The 19,361-nt window shown below is 38.1% G+C and overlaps 1 protein-coding gene across 1 annotated transcript in view; it reads left to right on the forward strand.

Annotated features, from left to right (window-relative positions):
* LOC127959047 (BMP/retinoic acid-inducible neural-specific protein 3-like) overlaps positions 1 to 4,583 on the forward strand; it is a 35,072-nt gene extending 30,489 nt beyond the window's left edge. Inside the window, exon 6 of the mRNA XM_052558044.1 lies at positions 4,477 to 4,583. Coding sequence (XP_052414004.1) covers positions 4,477 to 4,583 — 107 coding nt within the window. The remainder of the gene's footprint in view (positions 1 to 4,476) is intronic.
* The last annotated feature ends 14,778 nt before the right edge of the window (positions 4,584 to 19,361 follow it).

Here is a 19,361-nt window from a genome sequence, read left to right on the forward strand (position 1 = left end):
AATTATTTGTTAATAAACAGTCAGTCACTGATTTGTTTTGTGAATCACTGAATCAATATTCTCTCTCCTATCATAATTCCAGGGCCATATAGACATTGAGTATTAAATATTAAAATTAGTGTTGGTATTTTCACTATTTGATTTTGTACAATTGTATTTGGCTTCTCGCTTGGTCCAGAAAATGTTTGTGTCCATGTATATCAACATATACTGTGCAACAAGTGCAATGAAAATGGAATGTGGAGAAAAAAAAAAATATATATATTACGTGACATTTAGAATGCATTTTATCATATTTTCATGGAAATTTGTGGATTCACAAGGACAGGCAAAATTTATGTTTAAAAAAAACAAAACAAAATTTAATGTGTGATCATATTTCATATTTTCCTACAAAAAAAATATTTTGGGGTGGAGTATCCCTCTCATTTTCTTTTTCAGTTTTTGCTTAGAATTAATCATACTAAATTGCAGATTACAAAGCTAGTAATTACTTTTTTTTTTTTTTTGACAAAACTACTTGTGAACGAAGAGTTTAGTATGTTTATTGTGTTTTCACAGTGTCCATTCCACTAAACTCTGACCCTACATGCTTAGTTTCTGTGGTTTTCCATGTGATCTTACTATAAAGGCATGTGCACTGCATACACAAATTCAAACACATAATTTGCTTTTCCTCTGGTACTCACCTGATCATATAATGACTCTCTGTCCGCACTTTACTAAGTGTGTGGGAGGAATGAGCTCCTCTCTCCACGTGTCTGTCTGTCTGTCTCTCTCTCTCTCTCTCTCTCTCTCTCTCTCTCTCCACTACACATGCACGTTCTTCCATGCCCATGTTTGTTATCTTTCCTGTTTTGCTTTTTCTGTGATGTCGGAGGCAAGGAGAGATAGAGAGGAGAGGTGGTGATAAATACACATATATACTGCATGTATGGCAGTGGCAATGGCAGTGTTCTGCCTATGGATGATAATCCCTCTTGCTTTTGTTCCTGCATCCCTTGAGATAAACAGAGCCGCTGCTAATGCATCACTGTACTGAAGAAAAGCCCTGCACAATCTCATTAGACTGTCATTACTGAATATACTGTTATTAGACTCACTTATTGTCCTTGTACAAAACACAAGACTCCTTATATGGACAGGAAGGGGAGGCATAAAGAATAGGACATTTTGTGCTTGTTGCAGCAGTATGGTTGAATAGTAAAAAGAGAAAATGTGTATTTTTGTGTGCATGTGTATTTTTTATGGTTTGGGGTAAAGCAGAGCTTTGTGAGCAGAATGGCACAGAAGGGAGTGAAGGGGTGGGGCCTTTTTGCTCCCCCATTCATATTATGCAAATAGCTCCGAGTCTGTGTGCATCTGATTGGCTGGCTGGATGTGTTGCTGGCTGATAGGACAGATAAAGCAGCATTCAGCAGTGAGGCGCTGGGAAGAGGAGGAGGAGAGCTTACAAGGAACAAGAGAGCGAGAAACGGAAGATACAGAAGGCTTCTATGTACAGCACAAGCAAAGAAAACAAATACAGCTATTTTATTCCTTTAACTACCTGCATGTGCACTGATAGAAGGCAGTACAAGTGGGAGATTGAATGTGGCTGAATTGTGACTCTGCCGTTGCAGCCCCTCCGGCAGGCAGTCCATTCACAAACAGCGGACCACTTCAGTCGCTTTGACAGGGGAGAAGATGAGGAGATTTGAGTGACACTCTTCCTGCATGGAATTTTCATCTTGTCCTCCGTCCTCAACTGTTTTCGGCGGATCAATCTTTCAATCTGCGGTTCAGTTCATCAGGCTGAGCTGAGGAAGATGAATAAAGCAGGGGAGATATGCGAAGAAAAAGCAGACATGCAGTCAGCGTGAGTGCAGCGTTTGTTTGCACCTGCCATTGAAAAGACAGCTCTGCCAGCACGGCTTTTGTCGCTCGCCTGCCTCCCTGGCGAGTGAAAGACAGAGGCCTCTCGGACGAGGGGAATGGAATCCAGCCATGCTGCTCTGACTGGGGTTGTTGTTTGTCTTGTGCTGTCAGTGGGCAGCCAGTGCCTGCGTTCTCCTGCTGCTGCTACTGACTGTTTCTAGATTATCCCAAGAGTGTAGGCTGAAAATATTCTCTGCTTGCTTCCGCTCTTCCACTTTTAGCTACTCTCGTGCTGAAGAAAGTGATAAACAACTTACTTGATCACTTGAATGAACCTACTAGGTAAATGGAAGCACTGGGGGGGTTAAACTTTATTTGGTCGGTTTAATGCAGTCCCATTGCACCTTAGACTGATTCTGCATCTCTGGAGGACTGCGCTGGCCTGAATATTTTTCTATTTTCATCCCCTGATGTGCTGTAGTTTCCATAGAAATGAAGATATCTGGGAATCTCTGGAGACTGAGTATGTTGGAGTGAGGTAAAGGAGAGGCACCGGCAAATAAGTTGTTTGTGATTCTTTAAGCCTGGGGTGAAAAGATGTTTTGATGAGAGTGGAGGTCACCTGTGCTGAATAAATGAACGAAGGAAGAGGAAGAAAGCAGGATTCAGGAAGAAGCATATTTTCCAGCCATTCCTCATTCCGAGGAAGCAAAGATACCGACAGATACAGAGACACCGTTCTGAAAGCTATCCTTTCTCTGAACCGCCTGCAGCAAACAGTGAACGGGGAACAGCAATGTTGAGCCATTGAAATGCTCCCCTTCTGTCAGTTGACTTACTGAGTGTCCTCGGATTGAACTGTGTTCTTAAAATGTTTCAGTTTTAGGAAAACCTGTTAAAAATCTATACTAGGACGTTGTTGTTTTCACTTTTAGGTGAGAAAAGTTACAAACAAGACTTTGTAGCATGCAGGAAAAATAGTTCAGTAGTCATTTGCTTATCTTATAGGATGATTTCATCTGTTTCTTGCTGTGGAAGAGCATGACATCAGCAAAGAGCGAATTCCCAGTACTGATACCCAAAGCCGGGTCTCAGACAGATCATTTGTGCCTCATGGAATTCTGATAAATCTTGGGTAAAAGTCTTTATCCTTGATTAGGAATCTAGGACAACTTCACTAAAGTTGGGATCAGATACAAGACAATAAAATGGATGACTCCAGTATATTAAGGAGGAGAGGCCTTCAGGTAAGGATGAATGATGCATCGAACATGATCAAAAGGTTTTGCTTGAATTTACTCCAGTTTAAACTGTCCGACTAGTCACGTTTCATCCTTTCAATTTGCATCCTTTCTTAGTCTTCACGGTTGCTGTGATGTGTCAGCAAATTCATAAATTTTAAGCACTGCAGAAAGCAAGAAAACTCTGCCTTGGGATCAAATTATCCAGTTTTGTCAAGCAGTGTCAACCTTTCAAATGTATCTCTGTGATAACAGATTGCCGTGCTTCAAATTAATTCAGGGCTGTTTTTCCTTCTCGTATCTGCTGCTGTCTCTTATTCTTTGAATTATTTGCTTACCTGCTTTCCTATTTGAATAACAGGAACTGTGTCAATAGTCATCATCATGACTCAGTGTTTTAAATGAGTACAAACTTTTTGTTTGGACAGCTGAACAAAGACTGAATCAGACTGAGTTAAAATGTGAACAAATACAGTTATTTAGACTGCCATTAATGCTAGAAATGAGGAGCAGAAACCTACTGTCTACTGTAGTAAACCTCAAATCCCCCTCTTCATGGGGCCAAACTCAATTCTTTGTTGGGGCAGTTATCATGTACAGAACATGCCTCCCCTCACCCTGTGTGACAAGGACAGTGTGAGGCATTCTGGCTTTGACTTGCCTGACACAACACAAACATGCGTGTGTATATATAGAGACACAAATTAACACTTAATCACCTGATGCAGATGCTTAACTAGGGAGTGTAATCGCACACATCAACAAATATATTCCTGGCTTTTTGCATGTCTACCCCTTTCCACTCTTCAGTCTTGTTTTTTCTATAACATTATAAAAGTCCAAGAGTGTGTTGTGTAACTGCATTCAACTCTGTCAATGCACTAGTTAACCCGAGTAGATGATGACTGCTCTGTTAAATTTGAGAACATCGCCCCTTGATGTCAAGTACACTGTCAAGAGCTATATAAGGTTGTTTTTTAAATATTCAGTATCAACTCTAATTGAAAGACAGTGTTATCTACACAATGCAGTGCAGGATTCCGAAGCTATTTGATTGTGTAATTTAGCTCCTTGTCCTCAGGGTTATTAGTGGGAAGATGAGATGTTGGTAAACAAGATGAAAAGAAAATTGACAATGTCCTGCTGTAATTTATATAATATTTAAAAGGCTTATGTGAAATGGAGCGGTGCAGGGTTGCGCTGAAGTGTCTTTCAATGGAAAGGTATTATTGTATCCATGAGGTGTGTTGTTCCTGATGGTGTGTGTACTTTTGTTTTACAAGCATCAAGAGCAGCACAGGCTCATTCCGTTTCCATTCCAGTTAATAGTGGGGGTTTTAAGGCACTTTGCAGTTCTCAGTGCTGTCTTTTGTGCTAGGGTGTCTGTGCTTTTGCCTGCTGGCTGTGGAGATGGATGTGGTTGAGCTGAAGTCTGTGTTGTGTCTGTTCACTCATCTGTGCAGTGAGGAGGTTTTGTCTCGGTAAATCCACCGTAGGGCTTTCTGTCTGCCAGAACTGGACAGTGAGATGAAGCAGCGGGCTTATTCTGCTATCTACTGTAACATCTCATTAAACTGCACATCCTGTTTCTACAATCACTCCGAGTCTGTCAGCAGAATCTGAACAAAACCACCATAAACACACACACTACTGTTCAGAAAATTTGGAATTAGTAATGTTTTGCAAGAATTCTCCTATGCTCACCAATTCTGTGCTTAATTTTACTGTATGTATATATATCTCTATTGATAAATTTAATGCATACATGCTAAATAATAGTATTAATTTTCTTTAAAAAATTAAATATTTTCCCAAACTTTTGAGTGCAATTTTATATTCACTTGGGATCTTTTGAGATCCTTATTTTTTACGAACATATTGACTGATTGCTGATGAATAGGGCATTATGGCTTAAGGCCACACATCCCGTTAATGCTTTAAAGTGGTCTGGGCAGTTAGTCACATGGGGACCAAGCCCAATATTGCTGGCCAGTGCGAGACACCGCGCCATGGAAAGCCACATTTGGCTGTGTTTATGGGGAAAGGTTAAAGGCTGAGGGGGAGACTAAATCTCTGTAATGCTTCTGAGTGGTCTCCTGAGGCCCAAGCCTGTTTAATGCTTTTTCCTTCATGTCGGTGGTCATCCACCTGCCCCTGACAATCAGACACTCTTTGGTCACAGCTTAAAATAGTTTGTTAGGCACTAAAGCATTGCGTGACGGACCTAATATATATTTTTATTTTTACATTTGTTAATGAATCAGATCAAACTATGTTTCTGACAAGTAATGTAGCTTAGGTGTAGGCTGTTTGCTTGACAATGTAGCAACTTGGTACATTAATTTGGAATATGGAGTCACAGGTGTTCAGTTAATATAATTATAGTTCTTCAAACACAATTCATGTAAGATAAACATTGGTATTGTAGTGCATTTGCATATTGACTTTAAACATCTCTACACACAATAGCCGCGTTTCCATTGTCGGGCCAAAAGCGGGCATGCTAGTGCATGTCAGGGCCAGTCGCGTTTCCACTGTCACTTCGGGTACTTGATTATGCCTTGTCGGTGCTTCTGAGTTTTTGGCGTGACAAAAACCTTGGGCCAAACCGGGACAGCTGGGGCTAAAGGAGTGATTATGAACAAAGGTGGAGTTTCTCTACGTCTGGAGAGCTCAGCGCTACAGATCATTTCAGAAAGCTAACAGCAATAACACCAACATTAAAACACTTTTTAAAATAAGATGAGCCTAAAAACTCACTTTAACTCAGCAGTGTTTGAGTGTTTGAAATAACTTGATCTGATGTGGATTATAATCACCATACAAGGCAGAAATATTTATAAGCGATGCAAAAGACTATGCACGCTAGGCATTAACATTACCATAGTAAACATGGTAAATGTGACCACTTGAAGAAATCAGAGGTCAGCTTCTAATTCTCTATCACAATCGTGTATTTATTTAGTAACATATTTTATTTGTCATATGCCTCGCCTAGAGATTTTAGCTCCGTGTAGCCTATGTCATAAAAATTTTATGATGGTTTTTGTTCAGGAGCTTTTATAAAAATATAGAAGTGATCATTCTTTCTAAATGTGATGTATATAGGCTACTGTGACTACAATTTACTAAATACTATTTCTGTGTGACTAATTTTCAATCCTGATAAATGAATTTATTATGGTCAATGTATAACTTATTATAGTAAAACATCAATGCTTTTGGATTTAAATATTTAAAAAAAGAATGCAAACAAACGGCCGCGTTTTCTGATCGTGCTAGTTCCAGTGACTTATTTCTTATTAGTTTTCTGATAACTTGCTGTCATTTTACTTTCACTGATCAATTCAAAGGGTTAGTTCACCCAAAAATGAAAATTAGTCCACGTTTTTACCCTCAAAAATTTTACCCTCAAAGCATTCTAGGTGTATATGACTTTCTTCTTTCAGATAAATCAAGTTGGAGTTATATTAAGATAGCCCTATTATCTAATTCACACCCTGCAATGTCAGATATTTAATCGGTGAACTTTACCCTTTATTGAGCCATTAGCACTGGGAATGCCGGTCTCGGTTCTCCAGCTCTATAGTTTGTGTTGATGAGCTAGAGATAGAGGTGTTGGCGTTGGGGCTTTTGGTCTTCAGGTGCAGATGAGCTGTGGAGGAGTGGAGCATAGAGGTGTCGCTGGGCTCTTCTTCTTTGTGTTTCTCCCATTTCATGACAGGTTAGAGTGTTAAATTGTTCTTATGCCCTGGTGCGTTTGTAGGCGATTTCAGACATTAGGAGATTGTACCTATGGGCTCTATTGAGTCGGAAAAGAAAGGGAGGTGATGATGGAGAGGGTGCGGCTTTTGGGGGATGACATTTTTTCAGGAGGCAGTTGAGGTTATAATGGCACATATTTGGACTCCTATTGCTTTTTATTAACCGCAACAGTCTGGTGCAATGACCCACTTTATGCTTATTCATTTTCAACTGCTGGCCCCATTAAAAGAGCTTGTCTCTCCCATCTTTCAACTAGAGATTCATTAATATCATGCTCACTCGTAAGGTTTATTTATTTGTTTCTTTGCTTATATTCATTTTTGTGAAATGGTAGTTTGTGCTATTATATAGGCAAAGTTGGTGCAACAAAGTAACATCATAGTTAAGTTACTTGTTTTATATTATTTAGGTACTTACAAGCTATAGTTTGACAGAATGTTCTAATTCAACATGCCAATCTAACTTAACATTTCTTATATTGATATTGTTTATTTCTTACTTATTAACAGTTCATCAGGCTCTTAATGATTTAATCTGTGCCATCTTTTGGAATATCTGAAGGTCATGTACCATAGTTCTTAGCTGTAGTGTTTGTTTTGTTATAATAAGACTAGCCTATTAATCATTATATATATATATATATATATATATATATATATATATATATATATATATATATATATATATATATATATATATATAGTGCTGTCAATCGATTAAAAAAAATTAACTAATTAATCGCACAATTTTTTTAAATTAATCGCGATTAATCGCAATTAAAAGACTGAAACTTTTTGGATATGTAAATGTAAAATGTAAATAATTAATGTAAACTCAAGACAAAGAAACTATTTAAATTCAAAATATGATTGTTTATTGGAATTTTTGTTTAACTTGTAACACAGATTTTCTCATGTAAACAACATACCTGCAATAAACCATCAATATCCTCCAAATTAACTGTTGGCTTGAAAGCCATATTTATTACAGAAATAAAAACACAGGCATGTAAGTACCATTTGAATTTCAAAACAATCAATGCCAATAAAAAACAAAAATGATTTCCATGTTGAATTCTAAGTGGACTGCAAAAAAATTCCAAAGTCATTGTCAGTGCTTTAAGTGGGCCGGTACACACCAGTACTCAGTACCACCACTTCCAAATATAGCTCTTGAGCGTACCGCCACCTCTCCGTGCGCCCAGAACGTGCTTTTAGCGTACGGTACGCTCATTTGGACATCTGTTTTAATAGAGGTTTTAATCTTTTACCTGCACTGCCGATTTTCAGAGCGCCCTTCACAATGCAAGCTTCCTAATTCATCCCACCCAGAGCAGAAACTATTCACCCATTCACCCTTAAGTTATACAAGTGAATAGCGCATGTGTCGCTTTTCCCACTGTTAAGTGTCAACAACTCAACGTGGCCGGAGAAGGTGTGTGAAACTTGTTGTGAGTTATACTAAAGCAAAATCTTGAGTATTTATTGTCTGATAAACATTAAAAACTGTCTGCGGAGGTTGAGTCGTCCTGCAGCCCCCGCTGGCTGTTCATTGGCTGCAGCATCTTTTTTCTAAGTTCTAAAAAAATACCGTAGACGGTAAGGCACAAATTTAGATATTCATTTATCTAATTAATCTATAGCCTATGCACAAAGACAATATGATCTTTTTATCCCCTTTTTGTTTTAAAGCTTGATGAAGAGAGAGAGCGCAAGTTGCTTCAGCTGCGAGGAGGACAGTGATGCACGGGTACAGGAGTGATTGACAGTTCGCGGCACTGTGTACAAAAAATACTCCGCTACACAATTATTTCGTTATTTTCGTTTAAGCTTATTAACGTTAGCGTTACAGAAAGGTCTGATTTACGCACTGTTACAGTCATTGTTTTTTTTGTTTTTTAAACAATGACATTTGAGTTCCTGATTTTAATGTTGCTGTTTCTTGTGGCAGACTAAATGAAGAGTAATGTTTCTTGTGGCAGACTGAAGAGTAATCCGGCAGAGTTTTATACTGAAACTTTCCGTCTAAAAGTCCTTCCTTGGTCTCTAATCCATATTTCTTTGCACGTTGAACACACATAGGCCACAACTGGAAATAAAAAAACTGCAACCGCGTTAATTGCGTTATTTTTTTTTAACGCGTTAAATATTTCAAATTAATCGAATGCATTAACACGCTAATTTTGACAGCACTAATATATATATATATATATATATATATATATATATATATATATATATATATATTAGGGGTGTAACGGTTCACAAAATTCACGGTTCGGTTCGATACGATACACTGATGTCACGGTTCGGTTCGGTTCGATACGTTTTAGATACAGCAAAATGTAAAAACATCTCAACTTTTCAGAATGCCGCAAGCGCACCGCGGGTCATGTGACAAGAACCAACCAATCAGCTTCATCCTTTCCCGTAACAACGTTGAGAGCTCAGCCAAGATGAAGGAACAGCTGATCATAGTTGTATATGGATTGCAATTTTGAAATTAATTCAGTAGCAGAGCTACTGCAAGCGATTTTTAGAGCTGCAAATCCATTTATCCTTCGCTGAAATTTCCGCGTCTCATGGAGAGAGCACGTCATTGTTGCTTAGCAAAGACAGACGCCTCATGAGCGCTTCTGCCCGAGCGCTTTGGAAAGGAGGAGAAAGACGCGCTTAGCGTTTTCCATTCGTTTTTAGGCACGATATGTGAACGGCCCCTAAGGCGCTCGCTCACTCAGCACGCGCTGAAGGCTCATTGCAAAATGTCTAATGCATTTAACAGACCAGAAATATAAGATCCTAAAATAACCAACAGGTCTGGTGTTTGGGTTGGATTCCCTGTAAGCTATAGTGTCTAAATGCTGCAGGGATAGTTTGCTGCGTGCATGTTTCTCCTTTTTTTCGTCTTTTCCCAGATAGTACTGACGCATATATCCCAGATATTCCCGCTGTTTTTTTTTTTTTTTTTTTTTTTGTAATCCCGCTGGTGTACCCTGTCATGTTGCAGATGCGACATACCGTTGTTTTTTTATCCACCACTCTCTTGCCATCACCATTATAGCTTAAAGGGAATCCAAAGTGCACCCAAACACGAAACACCAGACCTGTTGGTTATTGGAGGATCTTCTCATTTCTAGTCTGTTAAACGCATTGGCTATTTTGCAACGAGCCTTCAGCGCGTACTGAGTGAGCGAGCGCCTGCTGAGTAGCCTAACATAAACATATAAGATGGTGTTTTTTTCTTCTTCGGGAGTGTCAGGGGCGTTGCCTGTTACGTTGTTTGGGTTATTGGGCTACCTTGTTGAACGCATATCATTATATTTCTTTCTCTCTCTTTTTTTTTTTTTTTTCAAATATAATTAATTACTCCAACGAACCGTTCGGTATACATAATGCGTACCGCGTACCGAACCGAAAGCGTCGTACCGAACGGTTCAATACGAATACGCGTATCGTTACACCCCTAATATATATATATATATATATATATATATATATAATATTATATTATATTATATTTTAATTGCATTACACTACAAAAAGTGCCAAAAAACTAAACCTAGATCTTCCTGATAATCAAGAGAGTGCAGAAATCCCTTGTTTTGTTCTAAGCCCCCTGGTTCTCACTTTTGTACCTTTTTTTTTTCTGGTATACTACCAAGACTGAAACAAAAGGTTCTTATTCAGCAAAGAATTATCATACTGGGGCAGTGTAAGCAAAACAAATAATCTGCTTTTACTTTAGCAGATTAAAAGTAGTCAAAAAGGTTTCAAGGTGTCTTAGTCAAGCACAGTTGTTTCTAAAAGGAATGGTGTCAGGCTGGTGTTTGGAGTGCATGCCGGACACTGACGGTTATGGCCTGCTCCAGGATCCTATCAACAGATAGTGAGGAGAACAGAAGGCCATTAGTCAGCAGGCGCTCAGTGAGCTGGTACGGAGTCAGACTGTGCATTCTCAAGGAATCAATACAGGCTGCCTCTCAGGTTGGGCAGGTAAGAGATACATTTAAGGTTTTTAAGCAGTGCTTTCATTCATTAAAAACAAACAACAACAGAACTGTGTAGTGAGAAGAATTTTTGAGGGCCATCTAAAAGTATCATCTCTGTCACTGGATTTGTTAGTATATTTAAATATGTATGTTACATTTAGCCATACTTTATTAAGTTCTTAATCTTCTCAACATTTATAGCTATATTTTGGTATAAAAACAGCAAAAAACAACAGAACTATGATAACGAGATCTACCCGTTTGTTTTACTGTGTGCTTGATGTGATGCATTTCATTTCTAGGAATGATGACACTTTCTGAAGCCATTGAAGTCAAAATCACAGGATGTTTTTCATGCACAATGTTAAAGCTGACTACCAACACAACGGCATCCACATTGAAATTTGGTAGTTGTGGTCATGTGACCCCAATTATTGCTGCTCTCTTTTTATTGATGTGCTCTTGTAACCTTCAGCTCAGAAAATCATAACATGAATTTCAAAAGCAACATTTTGTAATTTTGTTTCTTTATGTCTCTTAGTCAATTCCTAGCTGGAGGCATGACTGACAATTTGCAATTACCGATGCAGCATTGTATTTCGTCACTGTAAAAAAAAAGAAAAGAAAAAGAAAATTCATGGCTATTGAGCTGCTAAATAACTCATGACCGCACTCTGACCAGAACAGCTGCTTAATAAGAAGCTAAAGGGATAGTTTCTGATGACTCAACAATGTATTAGAGCCGGCATTGGTGTAGATTCCCCTGATATTTACATTCTATTTAATATCTCACTTCTGATGCAGCATTAATCTTACGAATAGCTTGGTATCATAATTAAAGGATTAAGGCCCATTAGTTTCAGCAGTCACTTAGTGTTCACCAAGAATAGCTGTTTAGAATGAATGGACCATGTTTCCTAACCCTCTCTTCAGCCCCTGCATGAGACATGCTCGAACTAACACCACCACTGTGGAAGTCATATTACTCTAGTACACTGCACATTGATTGAAGTAAGTTCACTCTGTAAGGTTGTTCAGACTGCAGAGATGCCTGTGTCCTAGTTTTGTCTGTCCTCATAACAGTACAGTGCACTCTAAACACTCAGAGGTGGTAAGATCTTTTTCACTGTACATTTTTCCTAGTAACCGTTTTTCTGAAAATAAGTTCCTCACTGGAACTTGTTTTGCATGTTTTTGTAATATGATAATGCTGTTTCATGATTATCTCATTATCAACATCCAGGAAAAACAATAGCAAAAAAAAGTGTGTACGTTTGTGCACTTTTAGCAAGACAAATGTGAGAAGGAAGAAAAAGAATAAATATAGAAGACCATACATTTTACCCCCCCAACATATTCTGTTTGCACCTCATCCATTTGTTGTGGCATATATTTTTGGTTGCTCTGTCACACCAGTAAAACCTTGTCTTTTCCTAAGGTGGTCGAGTGCTTAACATACCTGGACTTTAAAGCGCATGGGGTGTGAATTATTGCACTGTTGTCTACATTACACATTTCACCATGCTCCTACTTGGGGTAGTGAGGCAATGCTGCCAGCCCCCCGTCAAAGACTTGCTTTAAATGCATTAAGAGCATAGCAATAAGCTCACTTTGAGACAAATGTGAGAGCATGAGATCATCGTTTTAGACTGAATAGAATTGGAGGGGTGAAGGGGAAATTGCCAGAAAGAGAGTGGACTCAGCTGCCAGAGATTAAAACACACACATACACAAACCCAGACTTGGATTGGTGGCTTCACAGCAGACAGTATTACTTACTGGTAATAAATCCTGCTTTCCAAGCGGCCTTAATCAGTGTTCTCTCCCTTGTCTTTGAGCTAAGCCATTATTAAGATAGACAGTAAAAGACATTCAATCAATGACAAATGGGTTAAAAATCCTGTTTAATCAAAATCACAGACCAAAAACTGTGGAAGAGATTCAAAGTCAGCATGAAACTGTATGCACAATCAATTGTGGTTATTTAATGTGACATTTTACGGTGAAACAAGATATTCGCTAAGCAGAAAATGTAGGGAGGGGAATTATTTTATTCATCAGGAATTGATTGCATTGTGAAAAATGGCAAGTGCATATCAGAATGGCGCATGGTCAAGGTTTCTGTCAGTTGTGGGGTCTCAATATGCTCTATTCTTTGTCAAATATATTATTGTTTTCTGTTATTGCCATACTGTTTATTGCACTGTTTTAGTGCACAGCATTACGTTATCATGTTTTGCATCAAGTACAATAGTAGCCTGAAAAAGCTTTATCTATTTTGCTGCTGATTAACTTTTTCTGTATCTGAGTTAGTCATTGCATTTTAAGTTGTTGTTGTTGTTGTTTAATTTTCAACAAAATTTATTTGGAATGACGTAGATCAATTAATCATTTACAGTAAGACCAGGAACGCGTTAAGAAAGTACAGTAAATGGGGTCAGTTGTGATTTCATGTTTGCTTTGGAGTTAAATGAGTGGTTTTCAATAAACTGAAGCACTTCTCTTTTAGACACTTCATCAAGGTCCCAGACAAGCAGCAATAAAAAACTTGTGTTTATTAAAAGCCTGCCACAGATACATAGTTAGTGAAACTAAATCAGTTCAATACTGATCTTGATTTACTGGTGTGACAGTAAAATTTGCCCATTAAGATTGTTTTTATTGGTTTGCGGGTGAAGAATCGAGGAGGATGCCAGAACGGTGTCTAGACATCCCCCTGCCCACAATTGGCCGTAGGCTAAATACTGTTTCCAAACAGAGTTTCACAAAAACAACACATTTGGACAAACAAGGACAGTGTACTTCTTCTTTACACTTAAAACTAACAGATATCTCCCGATGGAAGCTATAATACTGTGACTGCCACCTTGCTTTGTCTCGTTTTTTTTTTATTTTTTATTATTCTGTTCTCTTCTTTCTCATTTTCTGGCACTTGAAGTCAGTGGTCTCTGCAGTAGCACCTCTCTCAGTAGGCATTAATCAAATGCACAGCAAAATAGCAGTATGTTGGTATCGTGTCTGTCTGTTTGCACAGTTGGGGGTGGTTTTTGATCGTCTGCCTCTCGTGTGGTGCCCTCCCTGGGGAGCCAGACCTCAGTCTACCCTCACACAGCCGTTTCTCCTTCAGCTCTTAATAATGAGCGCCATTGCTCCTTTTGTCTCTCGGTGTATGTGGCGCCTCTTCTGCCTTCCATAGCACATTCATGGGCTTCATGCCTTGATGGCTCTTTCTGTACATTGGCTCTTTTATTCATCTTGGTGTGGCTTGTTCCAATCTTGTACTGTTTTCTCAGCCTATTGTCTCTTTCCATTATTTTCTTCATTTAACATACTTCTGTGATTTCATTTTCCTGCTTTGTGTTCATTTTCTACTACAAGAGCACATTCATTGTTATAGTCCTGAGAGGCGCATTTTAGTGGCTGTTTTATTATTCTGGAAAATTCTGTAGCTATTTTCTTTGACCAAGACAAATGAGCTTCTTTCTCTAGCATGCAGACATTTGTGCCGAGCTGTTGTGTGTGTGTGGTGGTGGTGGTGGTGGTGGTGGGGGGGGTTTATGGGGGATGGCTGATATGCCAGAAGTGTGAACTGATGATGTTTGTGTGTCAGGGAGTTTGGTAGCACCTGGGAGTCAAATACTGACAACCGGAGAAGTGTCTGTTCGCCTACTGGTAATGAAGTCAGACTCACTCGCAGTCATGGGGGACAGGAGGAAGAGTGGGAGAATGTCAGAAGCAAAGATGGGACAAATATGACTTCATTACTCTCCTAGAGGAGCATGGGATCTGTTTAGCAGCATTATATAATTTAGAGTACACTTTTCTTTATACTTTTCCTTTACACAATGCTTTCGACAAACCTTTTGGTAAATAATAATTATATTTTAAGGCTTTAGTTTTATATGGCCACAAGCTAAATAAACAAATAAAAAATTGTTCTATAAATACTAGTGATCGACCGATGTATCGGTTTACCGATATTTTTCCCGATATTTAAGCATTTTTCCATAATCGGGTATCGGTTTTGTAATATCGGATTAGCCGATTTACGGCGCCATCTTGTGGCCGTTTTGAGATTTCCGCCATTGCAGCCCGGGCGTCTGAGGTGATCAGTCAACAACAACTCAGTGCACAGGTAAAGTATATGTTCTACTTGGTTTGCTTTAATTAATCAACTTTATTTAACATAACAGACATGCACAAATGAGATCTGAGACATAAATTCCTGATATAGTTAATTTATGCAGCTTGTTTCTAAACAATTGAGACGAACTCATCGAGTTACGTAGTGTTCGTCATGTCCTGCTCCAATAAAGACGTATCTTTAAATGAATTAAATAAAACAGACATGAATGAGTGCATGTTGAAAATAAAAAAAATGTTTTTTTTATTCTTTTATTATGTGTTTTATGTTCTGTCGCTGTTATTCTGTTGTACTGCGGAGCTTCTGTCACGAAAACAAATTCCTCGTACGCTATGTGTAAACATACCTGGCAATAAAGCTCATTCTGATTCTGATTCTGATTCTGAAAAGCGTTGAATTTAATTCTCTATCTGTTGTATTTGCACACCATTAGTCTAGAAGAGAAAGTTCGTTCATATTGCTTAGAAACTGACGGATGATCTGGAGGCTTAAGCACGGCCACTGAATGAAACTTTTGACAAGATTATCTTGTTTAAACACCCTAGATTATATTTTAATTTACTACATAACAAATATTTCGCTAATACACATATAAATATAGCCTACCGCTTTGTGGAAATTAATTATTTATTATCTCCATGCGCGATCGCGGTTGATTAAGTTATAGTCAAACAGCACTTTGTCAGTTGGCATTTCATGATTAAACATTAGATTAAATTTAGATCATAAAATGCCAACTGACAAGTGCTGTTTAACTTTATATAGTCTCGGGAAAAAAAGTTCGTTCATATTGCTCAGCACCTGACTGGGTTGATGATCAGGAAGCCTCAAGCAATGCCACTGAATGAAACTTTTGACAAGATTATCTTGTTTAAACACACTAGATTATATTATCATTTACTACATAACAATTATTTCGCTAATACACATATACATATACCGCTTTGTGGAAATTAATTATTTATTATCTCCATGCGCGATCGCGGTTGATTAAATTATAGTCAAACAGCACTTTGTCAGTTGGCATTTCATGATCTAACGTTAGATTGAATCTAGATCATAAAATGCCAACTGACAAGTGCTGTTTAATTTTATATAGTCTCGGGATAAAAGTTCGTTCATATTGCTCAGCACCTGACTGGGTTGATGATCAGGAAGCCTCATGCACGGCCACTGCATGAAATTTTTGAAGGAAGCAAGCAGGCTTACAGGGCAGAATGCTGAAAGACTCTGTTTTCTACACTAAAACCTAGTTCTGCTTAACTGGGAGTATTAAGTTACACTACTAAATAGCTATGCACTCCTAAATAGCCCTCCCGCCCCCACCAATATGTTAGAATCATTTTTGTGCTTTATTTTTTTACCCGTTTTTATTTTTTTACCTCATCAAAGCTTTTATTTTAAAACAAAGACACTTGCACTTGCACAGTGCACTTAAATTTTTTGGACTCAGAACCCTCTATTTATTTGTGTATAAATATAAAGTTTTTTTTGTATGCAAGGAAGGAGTGATTGTTATAAATAAAATGTTTTTTTTCAGCTCATTTGTGTTGTAATAATTGTCAGAAACAGAAGTATAACAGTAAATAAATATCGGTTCTGCATATCGGTTATCGGGTACATAAACATGCAAATAATCGGTATCGGTATCGGTTATAAAAAATCAATATCGGTCGATCACTAATAAATACACAAAATAATTACATTTTAAATGATGTTTGATCTTTTATGTTTATGTTCACTAGAAAAACAACATTTAAAAGTTTCGGGTTGATAATATTTTTAAATGATTTTGAAATACTTCTCTTATTTTTTTGCAGCTTAATATTTTGAAAAACGTAAAACCTTTTTTTTTTTTTTTTTTAAGTTCAAACTTACAGCATTTATTTTTCAACATTTATAATTGTCTTTGTTGTCATTTTACTTTCACTGATCAATTTAAAGGGTTAGTTCACCCAAAAATTAAAATTAGTCCACGTTTTACTCACCCTCAAAGCATTCTAGTCTTCTTTCAGACAAATCAAGTTGGAGTTATATTAACCCTCTGGAGTCGATTAACGTGTATACGCGTTATGAGGCATTTTCTCCTGATAACCCCGAAAAGAACTTAAATTACACTTTGTTTTGATCGTACAGATAAGAGTAGGGGTTATATTTTTTGGAATGTAATATTGTTATATTTTCCAGAAGTCGTTACATTTTTTTGCGTCAAGTTTTCTATTTATGACTATTTACTTTTTTAGCAAAGCAAAATTAGCAGGAAGCTAAAAATTCTTCATTTATAATATAGTTTGTGAGTTCAGAACTGACTATTCAGTCATTCAAAAATGGGTCAACGTTTAATATTTTTTCACCTCATGATTCCTTCCTGCTGGCTTATGGTTTCATTGATACATTTGTTAACCAAGTATAAAAATGGCCAAGTATAAAAAAAATATTAATACTTTAACACTCACAACTGCTACGTTCTATTCCTGCAACTGTCACTGAGAGCAAAACAGTACTGAATATCATTACAATCAAACCAAGTCCTGCACTGTATTGTTCAAACCCCATTGTACACTATAATGAGCAATCCTGCTGACACTGTGGTTTGAAGCACCTCCGTTTGCAACAGGGGGGGGTGACGACTGTCACCTTATATCTAGGAGACAGATAAGCTAACTTTGAATGTCGCAGCTGGCAAGATATACCAACGAGACAGCCTGCCGCTACACGTGGAGAGCTTTTCAGAGATCTGACCGAACATAGCTCCAGCATCGTACTGTTAGCTTGATGCTAATGCAGAATGATCTTTAGAGAAAACAGTGCTGGCGATAGCATAAGGTGCTAAAGTTCAAAAAAAGGTAAAAGCAACACTGTCAAACAGAAACGTCAAATACACTTCCCGCTTGACATGCTGGTACATCATCACTGCATGTTAATTCTTCAAAGAAAAAAAAAAAAAGGAAAAAAACACATCTGCCAATCTTCACTCCAGCATTGTGTTTTTCTTCACTCTTCATTATCTCCACTTAGACATTTCATGGAGGAATGTAGATTTAATTTGAATATGCAAATTCTAATTAGGATTAGTGGGTTTTTTCATGTTCTTTTTTTTTAATTTCCACAGTTTGATAGTCAGTGTGAATAGCTAGACTGATCACTAGATTAGCATCTGAGTGAGGGAGCGCAGGAGAAGACGGAAAGAGTGAATTAAGGGCTAGACGTCCTCTTCTGCCAAAAGCGTACCACAATAGTAGGGATAATTACTTGGTGCTCCTTTCCAACAACACGAGGAGATCCTCACATATCACGACTGCTAATTGTGCCGGTTTAGCCCTCACGCAGTATGACAGGCGGCTGGCAGCGACCAAGTTGTCTTTGTGTGCGATGATGATGGTGATGGGTGCATCTTTTAAAATCTGCAGCTGCATCTATCAGAAGTGTTTTGCAGCATTTCTCTCTGCATCCGTCCCCTTGCCCTCCCTCTGTTATTTTATTTACTCTTTCCCTCTCCTAAACCTCTTCCCCATGGCCCCGCCTCAGCCATCTTCCTGTCCTACATACTTCCAGCACCAACTTCAATTAATATGAATGAGCTACAACCCAAATGAAACACACTGTTCTCTCATACGCAACTGGGTGCAGTCTATTCCATGCATTCTGTTGTAAATGATGACTATGGGAATGCTGAGATGTTAGAAACTGCATAGCAACACCTTGGTTACCATCTACCATCTTGCATACACGGGCCAAAACCATTCATATTCTGAAAAAATGGAGCTTTAAATGATTCTCCACTTGTACATTGTAAACCTAAACATATTAAACTTTTTTTGTTGTTTTTATTTGAAGCAGTTAACAATAGCCCACCATCCTCTGTTCCAGCCCAACAGTTTTCAATCACTCATTATAATGATGTCTGCTCCGCCACAGGCGCCACATTCTCCTTATTATGTATATTGTTCTATCTGTGTTACAATGACCCAGTTAATTAATATCCTCCTGGTACATATAACTCTTTGATTTGCCTTTCTTTCTCTTTCTCACCCCCATCACTTTCGTTTACTTGTTCATTGCAAGCAATTAGTCTCGACAGGCTTAGTGATGCGCCCCATTTGCTCCATGAAATGATTAAACAGCCTTAGACCTGCTTCATGCAGTCACTAGACTACACCCTCTTGACCTTTCATTGTTTAGGTATAGTGGCAGGAAGCTTGTCGATGTCTAAGAGTTCACAATGGGACACTAATGTAGGTTTACTACTGTGCATTCATATTGCCTTTATATTTTATATATTTATTCAACAAAGATGCATTACATTGTATGACTGACACTAACACTGACAAAAAGCCTCCCAAAAAATTTGTTGGTGAAAAATTTT

The sequence above is a fragment of the Carassius gibelio genome, chromosome B6, assembly GCF_023724105.1.
Source record: "Carassius gibelio isolate Cgi1373 ecotype wild population from Czech Republic chromosome B6, carGib1.2-hapl.c, whole genome shotgun sequence".
In the NCBI taxonomy this organism is placed as follows: Eukaryota; Metazoa; Chordata; class Actinopteri; order Cypriniformes; family Cyprinidae; genus Carassius; species Carassius gibelio.